Source organism: Epinephelus lanceolatus, chromosome 13 (assembly GCF_041903045.1).
Source record: "Epinephelus lanceolatus isolate andai-2023 chromosome 13, ASM4190304v1, whole genome shotgun sequence".
Taxonomy (NCBI): Eukaryota; Metazoa; Chordata; class Actinopteri; order Perciformes; family Serranidae; genus Epinephelus; species Epinephelus lanceolatus.
This window is the reverse complement of record NC_135746.1, coordinates 31,508,886-31,532,646: the sequence shown is the minus strand read 5'-3', so window position 1 is coordinate 31,532,646 and position 23,761 is coordinate 31,508,886. Positions and strand designations below refer to the sequence as shown.

At 41.6% G+C, this 23,761-nt stretch overlaps 1 protein-coding gene across 2 annotated transcripts in view; it reads right to left on the bottom strand.

Moving 5' to 3' along the window:
* Positions 1 to 12,828: 12,828 nt before the first annotated feature.
* The window catches only part of hivep2a (HIVEP zinc finger 2a), a 121,539-nt gene continuing 110,606 nt past the window's right edge, over positions 12,829 to 23,761 (bottom strand). For both annotated transcript variants that reach the window (XM_078174031.1, XM_078174032.1), the window contains 6 exons: positions 22,812 to 22,987; positions 21,874 to 21,975; positions 16,788 to 17,649; positions 15,624 to 15,732; positions 14,380 to 14,499; positions 12,829 to 13,801 (listed from right to left, as the gene is read on the bottom strand). In XM_078174031.1, the coding sequence (XP_078030157.1) occupies positions 13,043 to 13,801; positions 14,380 to 14,499; positions 15,624 to 15,732; positions 16,788 to 17,649; positions 21,874 to 21,975; positions 22,812 to 22,987 (2,128 nt within the window). In that variant the 3' untranslated portion in view covers positions 12,829 to 13,042. The remainder of the gene's footprint in view (positions 13,802 to 14,379; positions 14,500 to 15,623; positions 15,733 to 16,787; positions 17,650 to 21,873; positions 21,976 to 22,811; positions 22,988 to 23,761) is intronic.

Sequence of the window (23,761 nt, the reverse complement as noted above, 5' to 3'; positions counted from 1 at the left end):
GGACTTCCATTTTGAAGCTTTTTTTAGCCATCACCATCTTGGCTTTTTAGAGCCAGAAGTAACCATATTTGGTTGAGTGGGTGGAGCTGTGGATGAGCGAGGGGTGGATCTGACTAAGAACCCTAGCACACCACCTCAGTTTTTGTGGAAACTCTTAAAGCAAGCCTTTCTTTAACGTCTATTGTACTCTAAATGGGACTATAATTGAAAAATGCACATTACATTGTATTGAAGAAGACTTGAATCTCACAATTGAGACCATAAATTCACTGAGGTAATAAAATCAGGTGAGAAATACTTGAAGTTGTGTACAATCAGACCTCTCTTTGTAACCAGTGGAGTCGCCCCCTGCTGGCCATTAAAAATAATGCAGGTTTAGGGGCACTTCTGCATCAGCTTCACTTTTCAGACCTACAGCAGATGTCTCTTCAGTTCAACAAATATGACTCACACAACCTTACCGTTAGTCCAAGTATAACTTCAGTCTGAACAGTTGTACCACATAATCATTCCACATTCATGTAGCGCTGGCTTGGCCTTGCATGGCTCTCTCTTACTTCTTTACCAGGCTCTTCTCAGGATGAGAAATTCAAAAAGAAAAAAACACATGATTAAAGTGTCTTTCCAACCTAAGGATGAATGCTGAACAAAAGATCTACCGAAGGACTCCGCACTATGACTCGTTTAACTCAAAGGTTAGATAAAGTATGGACCTGTAAAATATGACCAATGAAGAAACAAAAACTAATTCATGCCTACATGTTTTGACAGAGTTGATTTTCTTAAAGGGATAGTGCACCCAAAAATGAAAATTCAGCCATTATCTACTCACCCATATGCCGACGGAGGCCCTGGTGAAGTTTAGAGTCCTCACATCCCTTGCGGAGATCAGTGGGTGGAGCGGCTAGCACACCTAATGGCGGACGGTGCCCCAGACTAACGTCCAAGAACACAAAATTGAATCCACAAAGTATCTTCATACTGCTCATCCATGGTGATCCAAGTGTGCTGCAGCCGCAACATAAAAAGTTGTTTCGAAAAAGTCATTTGAGCTCTGTTTTTAGCCTCACTGTAGCCTGTAGCTCTGACTGCTTCTCTGTGCTCCGCGCTCAAGTGTGTGCGCGCTCAGGGTGATCAGTGATCTCTGAAGAGCAACAGTCTCGTCAGTACTGAGGTCCAGATTCTCAAGTGCAGGCATCGCCAATTCCCAGTCTGAGCAGCAAAGACTTTCCTCATCCATTGGCATTGCTTTGCATTTGAAACAACTACACCACCAGGTTTTCAGTGCTCGACTCCGGTATTCTGGTGCTGGCTGAGGGTTAGGCTCATGAGCTGCAGCGGCTGCTTCGTCCAGTAGCCTGAGTTCCGTCCGTATACTCGGGCTCAAACAAATATGGCTCAACAAAGAAATACTGTTCCTCCTCACTTTCAAAGTCTTCAGACATGTTGGGCTGTCCTTTGCTAAAAGACCGTAGTGCAAATTATCTTTTAGCTACTGTGGTTACATTGTCTCTCCCTGCGGTGCACGTGTCACGTGATGTAAACACGGGTGAGCAAAGCTCATGCTTTCGCTGGTCTCGCGCAGGCGCGCACACGTGAGCGCGGAGCACAGAGAAGCAGTCAGAGCTACAGGCTACAGTGAGGCTAAAAACAGAGTTCATATGACGTTTTTCGAAACAACTTTTTATGTCGCGGCTGCAGCACACTTGGATCACTATGGATGAGCAGTATGGAGATACTTTGTGGATTCACTTTTGTGTTCTTAGACATTAGTCTGGGGCGCCGTCTGCCATTAGGTGTGCTAGCCGCTCCCCCTGCCGATCTCCGCAAGGGATGTGAGGACTCTAAAACTTCACCAGGGCCTCCGTCGACATATGGGTGAGTAGATAATGGCTGAATTTTCATTTTTGGGTGCACTATCCCTTTAATGAAAGGTTCAGGTTAAGGTAGAAGAGGCTGGAACGTAAAGGCAAGAAACACTGACAATCCAGCCAGGAGCAAGTGGAGATGGGCTGGTGAGCAGGTGGATGTAGGAGTCAGGTGACTGGGACTGGTCGGAAAGTCTAAGGACATTTGGTGGATTAGCCTTGACACCAGACAATCCAGGATCTCCACCTTCTGATAGTCTGGGGACACTCCTTTCTAAAGTGTGTTTAACTCACCGGCGAAAACGGCCGGCAACAAAGCAATGCCTCTTGCATTTTTGAAAAGGACACACCCTCTCGGAAATGTGCGCTCCCCCTTTTCTCGTCCGCAAGGAAACAAACACACAGAGAGCTTGAGAATGGATGCCGAGAGATTTAACTCCGTTTTATCAAACGTGTGCTCAGTCCACAAGATTGTGGAAATGAAGGACTTAAAGCGACTTGAGCCATTTTGTACCGCTACACGTGTTTACACATGTTTACAAGCACAAGAGTTCAGCGAGCCACCGAAGGACCGCCCTGCAGATTTACTATTGGTTCTGCAACGTATGGAGTTTTTTTAAACTCTGAAATTGTATCCGCCCATCTAAACACAAAATCAGGGAGAAAGTCATTTGTCTTTAGTTAAGCAAAGCGTCTAAAGATTGACTTGTGAGTCTATTGGTGGATGGACAGAGAGTTCCTATGAAATGCAGAGACCTGAAGATGGTGACTGATAAACTGATCGAGCTGATGATGATGTGATGGGCTCTGCACAGTTTGTACACTTTATATACAGTATGGCAGTGGTTCTCAACCAGGGGTTTGGGGACTCCCAGGGGTCCTTGGGTGAGTTCAAGGGGGTCCCCAACAAACAGAGAATATTTCATTTTCACTATTTCATTAACTATAGATGTGAGCCCAATGCAAGCAAGAGTGACTATTTTGATCGTAGGTTTCACTTCCTCCACGATTATCTCCTAAACTGTAACTGTCAATTGAAGAATTCTGGTGTTAATCATATCTAACAACCCAAATCTTTTCACACGGAGGTCTCTGAAGGAAAACCCTCTGAGTCTGTGTTCTAACGTGCATCAATTCAGGGGTCTTTTGACACGAAAGAACAGCTTTGTGAGAACTATACAGTTTAATATGTTTCAGGATCCTTATGGTGAACAGTAACTCCTTCCCATCTTTGGACAAATTACATCCAACTTTTCTTTTTAAATGCATGATAAACTTCAAGTCACGTTGATTTTAATTAGATAAATGACATGCAAAGTGTCTAAATTATGAAAATGGCTGCAAGATACTTTATAAACAAATCTTTTTTTTTGGCTGCTTAAATTTATTACAGTTTTGGTCAGCAATTTGGCTGATTACTTTTTTTTTTTGGTAATTATAACATTATCGCTTAGAAGCTGAATATAAGTTTTGGGCAAAAATCACTGTCAGATGAAGAAGAATAAGGCTAAAATTTCATATTTAAAAAGTTTATATAAACTACATGTTCAGGTTATATGCCATATGTCCAGCTTGGTGGATCATCTGTAAGCTGACATTTTCTAAATGATCCAGAGAAATCTCCCAAAACCAGGCAGAAGGAGAAAACCCTGCTTTATCTTTAGAGTTAATTACAGCTGGGAAAAGCTCTGCAGCTAAACATGGTATTCCCTTTTACACACACGCATGCACACACACGTCCCACCACAGGCTGTTTGCTGCTAACCATTAAGGCATGTAAACAAGCTGATTTGGGTGTCACACAACCAGAAATGAGAGCTTTCCCAGGGTGCGCTCAGAGATCGGTCCAGTGTCGGTCGGGCTGCGGCTCTGACAGGGTGGCGGTGATAGCGTGAGTTTGCAACATAACTCCCAGCAATGTGCATAATTATAGCCTGCTAAACGCTGCATTATAAATCATATGATCAATATGTAAAAGGAATGTGAACCCAGGACCAGCTGAGGAGGTGTTTGTAAGAGGTGGTGATCCCCACAGTAGAAATCTGTTGGTTGTATACATTTATTTATTTTTGTCATGTGAAGTGCAGAGAAATGAAGAAACTACTAGTTTCATGTTGACTCCATTCCTTGCAATCATAATTGATATGATTATATCATACGATTTTTTGAATTAAACAATCTCGATGCCTGTGTAGAACTTCTTTTCATATAGACAATTATTCATTTTAAGCTACTTGCATAAAGGAGTTATGTCACCGTTCTATCATGGTAACACTGTGAAAGTGCCAGCAAGACAGCAGCCTGCTACACAACATGACTCACAGACAACAGAACACTACCGTTTTTTATTCCCCCCGTTAAAGGGTTTTTTTTGGGGAGTTTTTCCTTATCCGCTGCGAGGGTCATAAGGACTGAGGGATGTTGTATGCTGTAAAGCCCTGTGAGGCAAATTGTGATTTGTGATATTGGACTTTATAAATAAAATTGATTGACTGATTGATTGATTGATTGATTAGCTTTTCTACAAATGTCTCCTTATAGGGACACATCTTGTCCTGCACATTAGCTTACCTAAAGGATAACTTCGGCATTTTTCAACCTGGACCCTATTCCCCCGTGTAAACTGATCAAAGAGGCTGATGTGAACAACAGTTTTTGAAATTGTTCCAGTATTGAGGGAGCTGGCGTCGGCCATCAGCCGTGGAATGAGCTGCAATGGAGACACAAGGGGGAACTGCACATTTTCACTGAATGTCTATTAAAAGTGGTTCTTTTTGACACAGAGTGGCTCAGATCGTTATTTTAAGTATCTGAAGTGTCTCTTTACCTTTCACCTGATCCAGTCAGTTTGTTGTTGCCTCTTTAAGGTCTCTTCCTGAGACATCACAAGATATCACGAGATGTCACTTGTTGCAGGAAACAACAGTGGAAACATGTGAGTTCTGGACAGAGTACAGTAATCTGAGTAGTTTACAGTAAATGTGGTTAAGTGCTATCTAAAAGATATTCAGTGCCATGGATGATTATTGACCTGATTTTAATATTGTGGATGAAGCTTTTGAATTTGACCACTGCCCGAATTTATGTGAGATGGACTTTACGCATAGAAGAGTGGATGAGGAGAGTAAAAAAAAGGAAGTGGAGGCCCTACAGGATTTAAAGCATGGAGACATGGAGTTCCTGGAGTTGCTGTGACCCTCTGCCCACAGAGGAAAGATGCCTGTGTTGTAAAGAGTGGTTCGTGTTTGCACATTTCCGACCTGAACCAGCAAAATGAGCAGCTACGCTGTCATAGATTATCTCTGTCGGACATGGACGTGCTAAAGTTTTGGCTAGTTGTGCTAATAATGGATCCTAACACTCCTGTCCATACACTGTGCATACAGACCTGCAGGTCTGCAGTGACCACCGGGATGATGACTACCTGTCAAAGAGGAAATCCAGAGCTTATTTTCCAGAGACAAAAAGAAAACTACTGTTCCAAGTGTATTTACCTGCTGCAGACGAACATAGAGGGTCCTATGTTCCCCAATCAGGGAACATAGAACCCGGGGAATATAGGGGTTACCCCGTTAATAGCTAATTAGCCAGTCAGTGGCGGTGCACAGGACAACTTAAAACTCACCTACAAAGTCATTTCAGTCTGTTAAGATGCTTTTGCTGTCCTCAAGCTCTCAGAAGGTCTGTGCTGGGACATGCACATTGGGCCTTTCCCAAACCCGACCCTCCCCACTCCCACTCCGTCTCTGCTTGTCGTCACTTCCATAGCTGAAAGAAGCACCCTTCATCGAGGTGAAGAGTATAAATACAAAGAAAGCTTGGGGACAAACTTCCCTCACTCCAGAGGTAACGACAAGACATAACTTTTCATAACCATAGAGAAAAATGAAACTTATTCCAATTTTATTTTCTTCATATGCATTTGTATTGCTTATGTTTGATCTCAGGCTGTTCTCATGCACTGTGGGTAAGTATACAAAAAGTAATGCACCACAGTTCCTGTGTATCCAACGTAATCATGAGACGTAATTTGTGTATAACCCATGTGATCAGGAAGGCTGCGATCATGTGCCCATTAAAGAAGGAAATAGCCCACAAAGGAAGGGAAGGTGATTGGGTCACAAGACACAGGACTTTTCCTCAGGAGACCAAGCGAATTTTGAGTTATTTCAAGGAACGTCCTTACCATTTTTCTTTCCCTAGCCCTAACCTAGGTAATTTAATTTGCCTAAAGCTAACCTATGTTATTTTATACTGAGTCCGTAACATTTCTAGATTAGGTAAGGGTATATTTGACCCTAAATACAACGTAACCTTTATCTTGTTAACATCCGTACGACCATATTAAATGTCTCTCTTAGTCTAAGCAGTGTACAGTTGTACAAACAGTTGCACAAAACTTACCTTTGTACAGAGTGTCTTCCATGACGAACACAACATAGCATTGCTCATGATCGGGAAGTCAACATCAAGCCACTTTCCACTAATGGTTTGGGATGGCACTCAATGCAGCAGATCCACCACATGAATGCAGAAACGGAGTGGAAGTGAGTAGGGAGAGGGTTTAGGGGGTGGTTTGGGAAAGTCTGTGTCCTGTGCTTTGCTGTAGGTGCGTCCATTACAGTGTAGCAGAGCAATGGTATTTCAACAGCCCATATACTCTACTATTCAACACCACTTGTAACAAAACAGTGTGTGTGCCATGTAGGCCACAGTTACCAGAGACCTTTGTTTACTTTTTCAGCGTCCAAAATAACACATTCACCACCCCCTATTATAACAAACACCAAACCGTTTACAGTGCACTGTGGGACTGTTCGCAGAACGTACTGTTCGTACCATGGATGCTACTTTTTTGTTTCATTGTGTTATTTTTGAGGGCACTATATGTACATTCACACACATTTAGAATTCACTCTGAAATAAAATGGCAGTTTATTATACGGTGCAGTTCATAGTAAACAGGGAGTGATTTCGTACACTATCATATTTGCTCCCCTGCTGGGGCTCAGCCTGTAAGCTGCTGTCAGTTGTACACGACAGTGAGAAAAAGAGACATTTGTGATTTTCCCCAAACACCCTTTTTCAGGACATTAAGCTCCTGTTAACAATGAAATGAAAAATCACTTTAGCGTGATTTTTGACAGCAAAAAGGGGATGACTAATTGTGATTTCAAACACTGTTTGTTCGAAATAGGTTTTTGGATTATAACAAAGAGCAGTGAGGTGTTAATAAAACCTGTATGACACCTGTATAACAACCTGTAAAGGTGTTAATCAGGTGTTAATCTCCTCAAGCCGGAACAAAAAACTGTGCAACTGCTGATGAATTACCAAACTGATTAATTGAGGAACTGGTTTGTGCAAAAATATTTAGACACAATCTGTCTGCATGCTCTAACAGTGTGATGTACATGCATGCAAACAACATGCAGACACACCTACAAACACAGACACAAAGACTGTGACACACTTGTGCACACGTACACACACACGCATGCTGCAAAACATCAACACGTACAAGTCTCAGGGGAGATTTCCATATGCTCGCAGCACTGAACCATGAAAACTACTCTCCCACTCACACCTCACAAACTAGTGATGAAAGTGATTCCTCCAAACGCTAATCAGGACCAAAATAACTTGCTTGATCATCTTCTATCAAAGGCCACAGGACTCACCGACACGTGGACAGACTGACAGAATAAATGTAAGTTGACACCAACCCAGTTGTGTCAACAAAGAGAAAAAAAAAACACCACCAAAAAAAGTAGACAGGTAGACATATGTGGGACATGGCTAATGACAGGGACTACATTAAAATTAGAAATAAGAGAAAGGCAGGAAGAGGGTGAAGACGGAATAAAGGGATGAATACAGTCAGAGTCATATGTGGTGAAGACTTATTAGCTGACCTCGTTCAAAGAGTGTTTTCAGATAGATGGTTCGTGATGGGGGTGTGAATTAGTGCTGCTACTCCTACTGACACCACTATTACTGCAGCTAATTTATTCTGTCATTACCACAGCTGTTACTACAGACATCACCGTTAACAATAGTCAAAGTTAGGGATGCAAAGACACACTGGACGGATGGATTTCTCCTATGTCGCCTGAAATGGACATAAAGATGTTTTATTTTGTCTTTGTCTTTTTTTTGGCACGACTGCACATCCAAAAATGTAGTCCAGGTCCAACTCCAAGTATTTGTTTGCTATTGACAGAAAGAACAAAATATTTCGAGTATACAAAATGATAATTGAGCCTCCAAGTCTCTGAGGAGATCGTGTTTGATTGACAGCTGAGTCAGCAGGGGCACAAGACAGAATATGAACAAATTTAAAAGACATGCCAAGCAGTGTTGATTTTGATGTGTGAAAATACAAACATGGTGGGAAATATCTACTTATTACCATCATTTTCACTTTTCTACTTATTACCTTATTTCCCCTTCAATTTTGGAGTGGCCCCTTTTCTTCACACTATAGTCTCTGCTGTTGTTGGTGTGGGAATAGTTTAGGCGGAGCAGTGTGTCTCATAGACATGGACATGAATGGATTTGGCTTCTGTTTCTTCAACTTGAATCCCTGATCCCTCAACAACTTCCCACTCACAATAAATTAAAAAATGAGGGGCCAATTCTGGGCATCATGCTGCAATCCATTGTGCTGTGAACTTGGAATAAATAAATTAATTAATTTAAAAAACAACCTCCAACATGGAAAACTGCAATGGGATGGATATTCAAGTCCAAATTCCAAGTCAGGCACTCTGGCAAGATCTGTCCAGCCCGAGTTCGCAGGCATAAAACTTCTGACATTACAGCAGCAAGGCCACACACAGTGAACCAGGCTGAACTGAATTACCTTTTTATCATTTAGTATTTCACTTTATGTGGTGTCTGATGTAGTGTTCACAAAAATGGATGCATGCAAGCTATACTTCATGCTATTGACTGTGGTTTGTACTACAACACTCAGAACCGGTTTACAGTTTTGAGCTGTACATTATTTGAATGAGCAAAGCTGAGCAAGACAGTTAACTTATAGACATTTATTTTATAGACCCTTTTAGGGCCGACGTCACAATGACGTCAGTTTGTTAGCTGGAGGCAAAACATGACTTGCCACCGCAGGGCTGTAGGCTACACAGGAGTCTTAAAATGTCGTCATCTTGTTTTCTTTGGAGCCGAAAAGAAGGAGTCATGGCTTAAAACTTAAATCTTAACACATACCAGCCGCCACTGGCCGTCAACAAAACAAAGACAACTACGGTTAAATGTGACAAGACGAAAGGACTGGATGGAGGCGATCATCAAAAATGCTCACATGTGCAGGGCACACTTCACATCAGGTTAGGGGAAAAGTATTGACTGTCGTAGGGATGAATAACGTTATGTGTATTAATGGTTATCATGTCCATCTAATCAGGAATTGGGGAGGTATTAAGAGGAATGTTGGATTTCTCTGTAAAGCTAACTGTTTAGAGCATTAGCTAATGTTAGCTTTGATAGCAAAACAATCTGGAGGAAACTGTTCAAGTGTATTTTTAAGACTGGCATAGTAATCAACAACAAAGCCGGCCATCTCACCTTCAGCAATCCTGTCAAATCATTCATCCACTGAGTGACAGCATACGGGTCGGCCAGCCATTGGTCAGTTTTTACTGTTTCAAGTAACACTCGTGGTCCCAGAGAGTGAGTGACCTGACATGGTGCGTTCATAAATTCAGTCTGATGCTCTACACTAAAATGACAGCCCTGCTGGTCGAAAGAAAGGAGCGTTGTATTTCTATATGAATTAATGAACAGTTAAGTTAATCACACATTCACTCTGCTCAGCGCTCTGCTGCTCCGTCTCCTGACAGTGTGCTCTGCCACTGCCAGAGTGCCATGCTCTGGATAACCGAATGGTACATTCCAACAGTGCTCCAACTTTCTTTCTTTGTGCCAGAGTGCACGCGCAATGAATATTTCCGAAAACACCACTTGCGTCATCTTCCTCCATTGTCTAACACAAGCCAACAGAACATGCTAGCTAACACTAGCTAATGTCTGTGGAGATTTGTTTTGCCTCCAGCTAAGCCCCGCCCACCAAAAACATGTCATACTCTTTACCAACTTGTAGTAGCTTGCAGCATTCAGCCTTCAGTTTTTTTTTTGTACCAGCCACCCCAGCACCCCCTGCTGGATCTGTTTCAAAAACATGTTACTGACTTTGTAACTAAACAGCTTCAAGTTACAACTACAAACAGGTAAGTTTATTAGAGTATCAAACTATGACAGATATGTCAGTTGTATTATTTCATCATGCATGAGTGGCATTAGCTTTAAATAACACACTAAAATGACAGTACAATTATTGCTTATGTCAGCCAGTACAAATAATATATAGATATACAAATACATCTGATGGTCATGAATCTTACTCTGAATGTTCAACCACTATTTCTTACTATTTCCGACACTGGTTCTATATGAATACTATTTTCGCTAGTGGTTCTACACCTGCTTCTATTACAGCTGACATTACTGCTATGAGTACTTTCACTTCTGCTATTACTGTCACTACTAATAGTGTACTGAAATTGATATTATTATTAAAAGCACTATTAGTAGTATGAACACTTTAAAGTACTAAATACACAGTCATTACTAAAACACAATAAAAACCTGTAAAAAAAAAAAAAAAGGAACGCAGACCAACAAATGATTCTATTCATATTTATTTGAAAACAACAATCCATTTTTTCCACTTCTACTGCGATTCCTTGTTGCAACTGGGGTCATACATGATATATGTATTAATTCCACAGAACACCATCACAAAAGTTACCCTTTTATATGCACGTTACCTTTTTTTTGTCCTTTTTTTGTATTGTTGTCATTTCTATACAATGACTTGTGCTTTGATATCTTTGAAAGAGAGAAAGAGATTTTTTAAAGACATCATTGTCGTCATGATAAGTGTACATAACAGAGGGAGGATCGAAATAGAAAAAAGTCGTAAGAAGAGGTTATACTGGTCGAATACACACCGATACAGAATACAGAGATACACACTCACATTGCAGCCTGCCCGACTCCATCCGAAACTGTCAAAAGAGAAAAGTGTTGTGTCACTGAAATCACCACAACCTCCAACTGCTCCCTTCTTCTCCCGATTTTAGGATTTTTAAGAACGCTTATTGTTGCCTTGCAACAAATACACTCCCTGCTGGTGAGCAGAGTTTTGGCTAAATATTGCTTAGCTACAATAGGGATGTCCAGGAGAGGAGGAAGGATCACAGAAGGGTCCAAAAAGCAGTGCAGAAAGCCTCAATGTCACAAATGTTAAATGTATTATTCCAATTTTATTATTATTATTTTTATTTCCGACAGTTTTGGGGTTCAGAGTGCAGAGCCGTTCTCCTAAACACTTCCATTTCAATCAAAGTTTGCAAAAGAACTGGTCAGAGTGCTGGGACTTTGATAGCAGAGATCCTAAGAAATATAAGGTGCATTTGTCAGAGAGTTTGGTGTATGTGTTTGTCTATGTGTCCCCAGAAATAAAGCCATTAAATAAGAGTTTCTGGGGGCTGATTGCCATGGCCACGATGTGCATCAATGCCAAAAAAACTGTCTGAGTGTGTGTGTGTGTTTAGGGGGCTGCACTGAATATTTACATGGACTGGAATGTTTTCCCCGTTCAGATATCCGATGAATTAAACTGTATTCCTTCAAGCAAAGTTGTTTTTCAGAAAGCGGAGCTACGGTGTCACATCGCTACTCGTGGTTGGGGAGGAGTGTGGGAGGGGTGGGTGTGTGTGTGTGTATGGAGGGGTGGCGCATTAAAAACCAACAATTGAGCAGAATGCCACGGTGCAAGAAGGCATGTTAATTCACTTAATGCTGAGAGCAAGTCTGTGCATCGTAAAAATCAAAACAAAAACGAGAAATAATACCACGAAAGTAAGTAAAAAACAAGAGAAATCACAACCAGGGACAGGCAAAGAGCAGCGGAGAAAATGTACAAGCAAACTACCATAACCTTAATGTGAATGTCATTCTAAATGTTAAGTGCAGATAGATAGATAGATAGATAGATAGATAGATAGACAGGTTGATAGATTCTATATACCGTATGTATTCATATGCTGGGTAAATATTCTGGTAAATCTTACTTCTATGTGTATATACCTCCAAGTAGAGGGGGCTCACTTAGACGTATATAAATAGGTCTAACATATAAAGCCATATTACAGTGTACATATCCTCGCCCTAATGTAAGCGATAGCAAAAAACCCATGCTTTACATAGAAAAAGGCATCCACGACATTTAAGAAAAAATGTACAATTTATGAAACATGGTAACAATAATAAATAGTATTATATTGCTGCTGTACACAAAAAAAAGCCATTTTTAAAATTTCACTCATATAAAAATATGTTTTAGTGCAACCGTACGTAATAGTAATATCCATAACTTCACATCGCTTGTTGAGACTTTAAGGTGTCCAAACAAAAAAAGGAACAGGAAGTGTGGGAGGAAAAAAGGGGGGAGGAGGAAAGACGGGGGGAGGGGATTGCATTATTACAAAGCTGATACGCAAAACGTGATAGTATTATATTTACATTTACCTTCCTGCTTTGTTTGCTTATAAGAATATAAGCAAAAAAACAAACAAATATAAGATAAAAGAAAAGGCACACACGTAGCTGTCTTTTTTTGTTTGTTTGTTTGTTTGTTTTGTTTTTTGACGTACCGCTTGAACCAGAGTCCTTTCTTTTTTTGTTAGCAGATTTTGGTCGGGCTCGTGTCGGTGGGAGTTACCGTACACGTGTAACCGTATGCAGATCCCCTTTAAAGTCTTTAAATAAGAACGTTTCTGAGAGCAGGCCCCGATTAGAACAGGCATGCTGTACACAAACATTAAAACTGCAGAAGTCCATTTGTGTTTTAGTCTTTTTTTGACAAGAGCTGTTTTTCTTTGTATGCATTGTATTTGTGTGTGTGTGTGTGTGTGTGTGTGTGTGTGTGTGTGTGGAGAGAGAGTGTGTATGTATGTTTAAACTGAAGTATTAGAATATGTGTGTAAAGTGTGCAAAAGTCATTTTTTCTCTCTCTGTTGCACTTCATCCCTTCCTATTATCCAAAAACAAACAAAAAAGAAAACCATTGTTCTTCCTCTGCAGCCCTACGACACATCTTTGCTTCTTTTTGTGCTTTCTGCCTCCCTGTCTCTCTCCAGCTTGAGAGGTTTGGACGCTGTTGGTGGTTGGAGGGTTTCAGATCCGGGGCTTGAAGGGTGAGGGGAGGAGGAGGAGGAGGAGGAGGAGGAGGGAGAGGGGGAGGGGGAGGCGGGGATCGATGGGTGGGGAGGCCTGAGCTCCAGGCCGCTAAAGTGCTGAATCCCGGGACCTTGTGGAGGAGATGGCGAAGGGTGAGGAGATGGCGGCGACATGGAGATGGATGGTGAACGTTGCTGTTGTTGGGAGTCATGGGACAACACAGATGGACAGGGAGAGGAGGAAGAAGCTCTGCCTCCGTCTCTCCCTCTATCCCCTCTGCCTCCCCCTCCTCTCTCGGCGAGCTCCTCCGAGTCGATGCAGAGCGATGCGATGGCCTTGGTGCAGGTGTGGATGCTCTCCTCCTGTTCCTGCCTCGCTCCTCCTCCTTCCCTCTCCTGCGACAAGGGGTGAGGTGAGGTCGACTGCCTCAGCCTTTCGCCTCCTCCTGCTGCTACTCCTCCTCGAGCTCCTCTGTCGGCGAAGGAGTTGAAATGAGGGGATGCAGCCTCGCTGGTGGTGGAGTCCTCTGATGTGCTCTTCTGCAGCACCAGGCGGGATGCCACTTGCTGTGCCCCCTGCTGGCCCAGCGGAGTGCTGACGGACGTGGGGACGGAGTGTACCATCTGGATCCCTCCGATGGGGATCATTGGGAACGGTGAACGCACCTGAAATGAAAATTGTAGTTTAAGTCAAATATTGAGAGAGTCAGATATTTCTCTTCTTGTAAACAAATTCCATGTAAAGACCCAAACCAATAGTCAATGTATCTGCTAGTATTGTGTGTGTATCAAAGCCTGATATCTTTTTCGTCTTTGCCATAGAGCTCCATTATTGTCCAAAAACTATTAAAAACACATCAGTGAGTCACACTGTTGCACTGGGTGACAAGTTCCTTCAATACCATGAACACACACACTGTAGTTTATTTTGACTCCCATATACACCGCCACAAATACTCACTGGAGCACCAGATGTGGATTAATCCGCTGCTGAAAATAGTCCCCAACAAATGCACTATTTTCTCCTTTTTGTCTGATTAAAACTACAGTGACCAGCTGTTTCAGGAATGAAATAGCCTTAAAAAGGTAATAGGGTAGCAGATGTAGCATGATAAATTTGAATTATAAACTACATAATTTTGATACCAATTTATGTCTTTGTATTTTACTGGATTGACCAAAACAAAAAAATAAAAATAAATGAAGATATATAAGATTAAAAAAAGTTATAAAAAATTAAATACCTGGAGTTGAGAGTGGAGAGGAAGGTGACTGAACAGGACTTGGTGAGGTGGGCTGGACTGGTTACCGCGGCTACCTCCCTGGTCCCGTTCCCCTGGCAACGGTGAGCCCAGACAATGTTCCTGGAGATGAACATGAAAACACACTATTAGCCATGGACGTAATCACCAGCGAGTTGATTTCAAATTTTCCTCTCCCTCTTTGTTCATTTTTTTTTTTTACATTTAAATTTTATGTCACCACACAAACCCACAAATGCACACACTCATTGGACAGCGCTTGTTACAATAAACATACATTTGAGGCTCCGCAATGGAAAACCAAATATTTGTACCAAAATAAATTAATCAGCCCCAATAAAAAGTGCACACACAGAAATGTGTGGTTGTTCTGGAGGCAGGTGTTGTTAAGAAAAACAAACACAGAGCACGAAGGCTCTGACAAACTTCTTGTGCCTGGATAATGGTTGTTAAAACATTAATCTATCATTTGGAGAGCGGTTGGTTATCAAAGCCGAGCCAGTCTCATTCTCTGCTTCACGCTTTGTTTAAGTGGGACCAGCAGCAGAAGCCAGAGGTTTGAAGTAGGGCTCTTAAGAAGAAAAACAGCCGCGTTATTAACCACACCAACGCCGGCCAAGATCCCATTACCACCAAAACCTAGCAGCCCCATCTTCAATCATCTCTCTCTAACACACTCAGTCTATCTGACTCGCTCTTTATTCCCTCATCCTCTCTGAATGTTTCTGTTCTGTCTGCCAGACGCTTTTTCTCCTCTGCTCCCTCTTCTTTCTGTCCTTTTCCCACATTTCTGCTTCAGGTTTACCACATCGCACCACAGACTGTTTAGTAAATCACAGTTAAGCACCTAAATGTTACACATAAAGTATATAAAGTGGAGGGGTAACAGTGAGAAGTCCATCCCTGCTAACACAGCCACTCAAAGTTTCATCCCAACAAATTAAAGTTTATAAGCAAAATTTAAAACAGTAGCAAGTCAGTAATGAAGTCTTTCCGAGATGCAAAAATACATTTATATGATACTGCCACTTGTGTGAGCCAAAGTGCAGAGCTCCCTGGTGCAGCTTTAAATATGTTTAAATCCACAGTCCATACCAAAAGCTCAAATGATATTACATGACCCACAAGTGACACATTATAGAGAACAGAGATGAGTTCATTAAAGAACACAACTTATTCAGATTCAACTATAAATTCTCTTATTTGAAAGTTTTATGGACTCTTACCGTCTCCATCTCTGCGCTGGTTCTGCGATGCCCCAGAGGGCCGAGCTCTGCCTGACCTAGCACGCCGACCTGGTGACCTGGCCTGAAGCCCCGCGATCCACTCTGCTGACTGGTAGTCACACAAGCAAATAGAAATGTCATGTTAGATTCTCATGCAATCTGAAATATGCTCTTAATGTCTGTTCTATGTCAGTATTTGGTTTGTGTTTTATTAATTTTAACCTGACCTCAATCTACAGCACCATTTGAATGATGTTGGACTGCGATAATCTTTGAAGCTTTGAGATTTTTAAGGGCAGTGTTCTTGAGAATTGAGGAATAAAACTAGAATTGTGATTTTGCAGAACATAATGGTGTCACAGTGAAGTTGACCTTCAATGCTTTGGATATAAAATTTCATCACTTCATCATTTTATCCTATTAGACATTTGTGTGAAATTTTGTCATAATTAGTGTATGAATTATTGAGGTATGGCCAAAAACATGTTTTGTGAGGTCACAGTGACCTTTGACCACCAGATTGTAATTTGTTCAACCTTGACTCAAAGTGGATGTTTGAAAAATTTGAAGAAGTTCCCTCAAGGCATTCTCAGGATAATGCATTCATGATAATGAGATGGATATAAGGTCACAGTGACCTTGACCTAAAACAACCAAACTCTAATCTGTTTCTCATTCAGTCCAAGTAGATGTTTGTGCCAAATTTAAAGAAAATCCCTCAAGGTATTCTTGAGATATCACGTTCACAAGAACAGGCAGATGGACGGACAACTTGAAAACATAATGCCTCCGGCAATGGTTATTGCCGGCGCAGAAGCGTAAAAACGAGTACTCTAAAACAGTTGTTCCTAAGTGGTGGGTCACAGTCAAAAAGTGGGTCATGGGTCTGTTCTGAACCGCAAGTGACTTGCAAATGTGTCAAGTTTGTAAAAAACCAACTTAAAGACTAACGGACAGCAGCTTGACAGAGACAGCAAACTAGCTCAACAACATGGCCAAACACAAGTATGACGCTGACTGTATTTAACTGCGTGGACCTTGAACTGATAACTAAGGAGAAATCTGGACCCTTGACTGGACCAGTTGGGAACCACTGCTCCAAACTGCTCTAAAGCTGAATGTTGCAACAGACACAGTGAAACCTCAGTCAGCCTCTCCACTCACCTTTGGTGGTGAAGATGTTGGTGGAGCCCTCGGCGAGGAGAAACAGGTCGGATCATCGCCCTGTGGCGGCCTCGCGGTGAAAGGTCACGCTTGTAGTCTCTTCCTCCGGGTGATGTGGGCCGGGAGAGGGGGGAGAGCAGTGAGAGGTGTCCCCTCCTGGGGGAGAGATCTCGTCTGTAACCCCCTGCTGCCCCCAGATCCCTCTTGGGGGAGATGTGACGCAGAGGAGAGATGTCCCGCCGGGGTGAGAGGTGTCTGGCACGGGGCGAGAGGTCGCGACGTGGGGAAAGGTATCGACGGGCTGAAGGTGAGGAGGAAGGGGAGATCGGGGACGAGCAGCCAGAGTGGTCCAGCCCTGGTGAGGACAGGCGGGAGGAGGGGGAGGAGAGGTCTGGGGAAGGGACGGGGAGGTCTTCATCTATGGAGGATGAAGGTGGAACCAACAACCTGCTGCCCAGTGCCCTCTGCAGTCCTCTCTGGAACTCTGTCTGGCTGTGGTCGCTGGGTGGAGCCTGCGGTGTGATCTGGATGCTCGGCACGGTGGTGAAGTAGCCAAACAGTGGAGGCTTGTTGGTGTTGCCCAGGAGGTCAGACGCTGAGTGATGAGAAAGGTGAGGAGCGGGGTGGGAGGAGGCCACAGCTGTGATTGACATGGAGGGCAGGCTGTAAGGCTGCGGGCTGGTGGAGCGCGAACGCGTCTTAGGAGTGGAGTCGCCATCATAGTCGTCCTCGTCATCATCATCATCATCCACCTCATCGCCGTCTTCCTCTCCGCCATCGGAATCATCGGCATCTGAAAACTGGTGCTCTGCCATGGCGCCTCGGGAAATCTTTTCAGACCTCTGGCCTTCCTCTCCAGCATCTGTAAGAGGAAGAGGAGGAGGAGGAAAAAAACAGAGGATAGGAAGAAAAAGTAGATGTAGGAGATGAAAATGAAACAAAGGAGAAAGAAGAGGGAAGCAAATGACGACAATGAAGAAGAAGAGGAGAAAAAGAGAATGTAGGAGAGAAACAAGATGAGGAAGAAGAGGAATAGTGGGAGAAGAGGAAGAAAAAGTAAGAGTAGAGGGAGTGGGAAAAAAGAGGACAAAGAAGAGATGAGAGGAGACAATGAAGTGCATAAGGAAGTAGAAAAGGAAAAAGTATAAGTAGAGGCAGAAGGTGGGACAGAGGGAAAAGAGGAAAAGGAAAAAGAGAATCCAAGGAAAGGAAGTACAAGAAGCAAGAGAGGAAGAGGAAAGAAGGAGGAAGAGCAGGTAAGAAAGAAGATAATTAAAATGGTAGAGGCAGGAAGAGAGCATAAAGAAAAGGAAAAGGTTGACGAAGAGGAAGGAAAAGAGAAGATGAAGTGGGAAAATGGGACGGAGAAAGAGGAGGAAAAAGGTGCGAGAAGAAGCAGAAAAGGAACAAGAACAGAAAAAGAAAAGTACAGGAAGTGGGAAATAGAGGAAGACAAGAGAAAGAAAAGGAGGAAGAAGCAGAGGAAGGGGAGGAAGTGGTGACCAAACAAAAGAAGAAGAAACAGATAAGGGGAGAAAGAGAAACAGACTGTATTAATATGTGGTAAAAGAAAAAGTTCTGATGTGAAACTAAACACCACTGAAACCACATTCCCACCAACTCAAACCAATAAAATATAAAACACAATAAAAGTTATTTGAGACGCTTTGGTTTTTCTGCAGGGTGGACTCCAGCCAAATGTTGGCGAGGTTGTATTGTACAGTAGCTGCAGTTACTGTTGGCAGGTGACCAACCATCACTTTGGGTCTGACTTTATTGTAAAATGTAGCTGATTGGCTGATAACTGAGTGAAAATGAAAAACAAGGGAATTTTGGGAATGAAAAAGTAGGTTTGTTGTTGTGACTCTTTGTAGTAAAGAGCCAAAGTTGATGAAGACACACACTAATCCTGACCTCCTCTGAGTTCTTCAGATGGTTACAGTATATCTAGCCAGAAGTCAAAATCAAATAAATATTTTTAAAAAAGAATTACATTTTCTTCGCTACTCTTTTTCCATCAATTTTATTTGCTTCTCCTGGACTTCCTCCAGCGCAGAGAGGCAGACACCGTTTGGAGTTAATAAATTGTATTTCGCTGACTGCTAAGAGTGGAAATCAGATCCACTAACACTGGACTACTTTTCCAGTTAGTCTCTTATATACAACAGATTTTTTCACAAACCACAAATGTTTGTCTCAACGACTCACTGACTGACTTTCTGAAGCTTTCTCTTTCCCCCAAAACCCTGCATGTGTGTGGGTTTGTGTCCCAATTAAACGCCGAGCCAACACACTCACACACAGTGAGGGTCAGCTGAAGTAAAGTTTAATTTGGTGGTCTACATGATGGAAAATTACCTCCACCAGACACTGAGTATGTCTGACTAACCTTTATATTAATTCTAAAACACCTGATGACAGGTAGAACAGTGTGTGACCTGGAGTCCAGTATTCAGTTTAATGTCTGCCCTGTGAGCACCAAAGCTACCACATTTACAGTGTGAGTAATCAGACAGACTTGTTAGCCCAGCAGTAAAGTGTGCATCAATGTCAGTGTAGAGCCCCTACATTATTATACAACCAGTTAAGACTGGGCAATATATCGACACTATATCAATATCATGGTATGAGACTAGATATCCTCTCAGATTTTGGATCGTGTAACACTGTTAAGTGTTGTCTTTTTGTGGTTTTAAAGGCTGCATTACAGTAAAGTGATGTCATCTTCTGAACATACCAGACTGTTCTAGCTGTTTCATTATTTGCCTTGACCCACTTAGTCAGTATTCCCACATAACTGATGGTTATTCATCAAAAATCTCATTGTGTCGATATTTTGTGAAAGCACCAACCCTTCAATATCAAGGCAATATGTATATAACAGATATATAATATAATATTTTGTCAAAAATATTGCAATGTTTTATTTTCTCCATATAGCTCAGCCCTACAACCAGTAATATATAAACATATGACAATAAATACACACATGACACTACTTAAGTTTAAGTACGACCTGTTATAATTGTTACCTCCTTAAACTCATTGACATACCACTGAGTATGTTTGTACTCTAACAATCACTGTTGTTTGTTCAAACTTTGTTTAAACACACAGAATATGTTTTACATTTTTGTGGAGATCCCCAGTTTCCAAAGATGCCACATATAAATTGATACACAAGACATTTAGTATATTTCCCTCTGATGGAATGATGCAGACATGAAAATAGTCTTGACTTTGTATGTCAGTGTAATAAAATTATCAGGTGAAATGAAAAGGCAAAACTGGATTTCAAGAGGTAATTTCCTCTTTGTTGTGAGATAAAAACTCATAAGTAACTGTAATAAAATAAAAAAAATACTATTTTATAAATGTGTTATAATGTAATAAGAGTGGGAGATAGAAAAAATTACAGATAAATAAGGGGAGAAAGTGAAACACTTGTTTTGTCATTCTGAAGGTTTCACCTATTTATTTGTATTAAATAGTTGCTTTTTTGGTGGAAGTAAAGGTCAGTTCATTGACACAATGAAATACTAAATTTTCAAATTCGACCAACTAACTAAAGGCCTACATTTGTGGCCACTAATAATGCTATTACTGGTAAATGGTGGCATCCTGTTAACTTATCACACAACACATTCTCACTCCCAACTCGTCAAGTACTGACGCTTGGTCAGCGACCCTACATGTCAAAATATGAGGCTCTGGGTACCTGTACTGTGTCAGTTTTGGCTGCTCAGGGATGGCGCGTCAATATATGCTTGTTATATGGAGTGTGTCTTTTTTCAAAATAAACTTACGTTATCACAGGAAATGTACAGTTTCTGCTTGTTAAATGAATATAGTCTCTTTCAAAATAAAATGTAGAATGTAGGTTAAAATCTACAAAAAGTTTTACTGCCTTAGGATTAGGCAACGAAAGCACATGGTTAGGTTTAGAAAAAACCTCAGGGTAATGCATGACTAGCATAGCATGCTACACATACTAGCACACTACATTGTTATTAAAATAACTTCAGTGACTTGAACGGTGACAGGTGACAGTCTGGGGTTTGTTTGAACCAGTATGCAGATTTTCTCACTCTTTATACAATAGCAGTTGCTCTGAGTGTCAGAAAATGCCACCGCCCAGTGCATCTCATCATAGTGCCGCTAAAGGGTGCCTTGGTGCACTCGTAACTGACACCGAGGGCCACTGACCAAGCATTGGTATTTGATGAGCTGGGAGTGAGACCTGGTATCACAGCACTTTGTTATACTTGACAGATGTCTTAACAGCTTCTGTTGGACCACATTTCTTTCATCAATTTCAATTCTAACAAATAACGATGGAGAGTTAGGTCTAAATAGACGAGTGACAGTTTTGTTGTTAACTTGTGCCAACAAAGACTGAAAAGACGACAGAGAAGTTGTTGTTGCTAATGGTAGAAAAAGAATCTAAAACTAATCTCACTGATTCCAGCTTCATTATCAAGTCATCAAAAGATTAATGAGACACCAAACCCCACTCATCTGTTCAGAAACCATCACAGCCTCAAGAGACAGCTGACGAGCATTTATCATTTGTGAATATTTCATGGTGAAATCACATTCATCCCTCTCAGCCCACAACAGCTCCCCCAGTTAATAATTATCAGATTATTTATATCATATCAGATGATTAATGGGATGGCCAGCTTCTTGGCTCAAACTCGTGAACCCAGTCAGAGGCTATGAACAGCAAACATTTCTTGCTTTTTCTGAACAAATGTCCAAAAATAAAATTGCGGCTTTCAAATTGTTCATGGAAATATTATAATAATCTAATAAGGGACTCCAAACAAATAGTGGAAGGATGTTTTTTTTTTTTTTTTTTTTTAAGTGGCTTTCATGTCGAGTGTGGTTATTTGACATGAGCCCTGGCTGTCAGGATGAGCTCTGCTTTCCATTACACTAATTGTCCCTGTACAACCGCACAGAGCCAAAGACACTGCAGGCAGCGCTCAGGAAGACAGCAGGATGTCGTTGTAGTTCCTGAAGTGTGTGTGCGCGCGCGCGCGTGTGTGTGTGTGTGTTTTAGTTGCTTTTGAGTGTTTCCTACCTCCTTCTTCCGCCTCGGTGTCCTCAACAGAAGACATGGAGACTCCCAACTCCAGACACTTTTTCATATGAGCCTTAGACTTCATGTGCTTCGTCAGGTTTCCTACAACACACAAACACACACACACACACACACACACACCATTTAATGACCCCTCGACAAAGTCTTACTGGAAACCAGAGCTAGTTTGGCTGTGACAAGGATGGAAATAAAGGCAGTGGAAGAAAACAGCAAGACCACAAAATTACCATTTACAAATTATATATAATTTATACATAATGTAATTTAATGGCAAAATTACGCAACCTGGTCTGAATACTTGGTTGAATGCAAAGTCAGATACATGTGTGCATAAAGGGGAGAGTTTAAGGTCTGAAATCTATCAGGCACATAATGGCTTTTTATTAAAGATCAGATGTCAGTGAGTCAGCATCTTCACACTATGATACAAAGGAGGTTCCTGTCTGGCCACAGCTACAAAAAAAACCTTTCTGCATGTTTTATTCATTCACCCAACCACTTAGTCCTTTGTTTCACCATCTAGTTCTTAAATTAAAGCTCTAATGTGAGTTTTTCGACTAAAATCTGCTTTAAAAAGCTACAAATGTACGAAAAAATATGATAACTCTTGTGTTTAAAGGTTTTTTTTCTCTTTTTGAGGTTTTCCTATCCTGTGGGGACCAAATTTATCAGATGATTATGAAACCAAGGGCATAGGTTTCATTTCAACGTTTGGGTGGGAGGACTGGGACATACACCCACACACACACACACACACACACACACAAAGCAGGGGGCTATGGGGTCTTCCGCCAGTCTATCTATTGGTGACTGCAGTGAGAAAATAAAGTTTCTAGGCCTTGAAAAGTCCACTTCAACCTTAGATTCAGATTTATAAACAAACAGCACGAAGATATATGCAGTAAAAAAAGTCCTACCTTTTGTTTTGAAGGCGAAGTTGCAGAACTTGCAGACGTACGGCCGGACGTCGGTGTGCGTTCGGATGTGTTTCTTCAGCATGCTGGGTTTCTTACAGCGAATGCCGCACTCCTCGCAGATGTATTTCCCCCGACCGCGACCACGAACGTAAACATAGTCCTCATTGGATTTGTACCTGGAAGACAGAGCAAGTCACAAAGTCTGTATGATGATGTGTTTCTTTTTCTTTCTTCTTTTCTTTTTCTGCAAAACAGAATTTGAATGCTTTACAATACAGTAACATATGTTTCCCTTGAGATAATCATAAGCAAACAAAGCACATTAGTAGTAGTTTACAACAGTATTGTAAATCTAAAAGTATAATCTTCAGCTCAGGAGAAGATTATACTTCTCCTGAGCTGAAGGAGAAGCTCAGGAGATGAAAAGAGGAAGGCACTTTCCCAAATATATGCTGTATATATTCCTCTTTGTTGTATACTCTCGACCATTATAGACTCTATCTCTCTCCCATTCTGTACAGAGAGGTCAGAGGTCAGGGTTAGCAGCTCATAGAGATTCACTGTGATGCTCTAGGACACTGAGGATTGCTGATGCTGAGGTTCTGCTTGAGGTTTCTCGAATGGCCTCAAAGGGCTCAGAGAGTGTGACATCAATATGGATGAAACACGGGTAGTTTGACAACAACATCCAAGCATTCTAATTCCTCGAGTAATATCTGAAGAAGGGTGAGAAGTGGGAGAGGAGGATAAAGAAAGTGCTCTGCAGTATAGGATATGTATCCACAAAGTGTGAATGCTAAATCCTTTTTATGCACTCAGCAGAAATATTTCTCTCAAATTATGGTCACACATTTGTTAACATCTGTGTAAGTGAGCACTTCTCCAAGAAAAATCCCCCCACCTGACAGATGTGCCATATGGAGATGCTGATCAGACAGTATCATTACTAC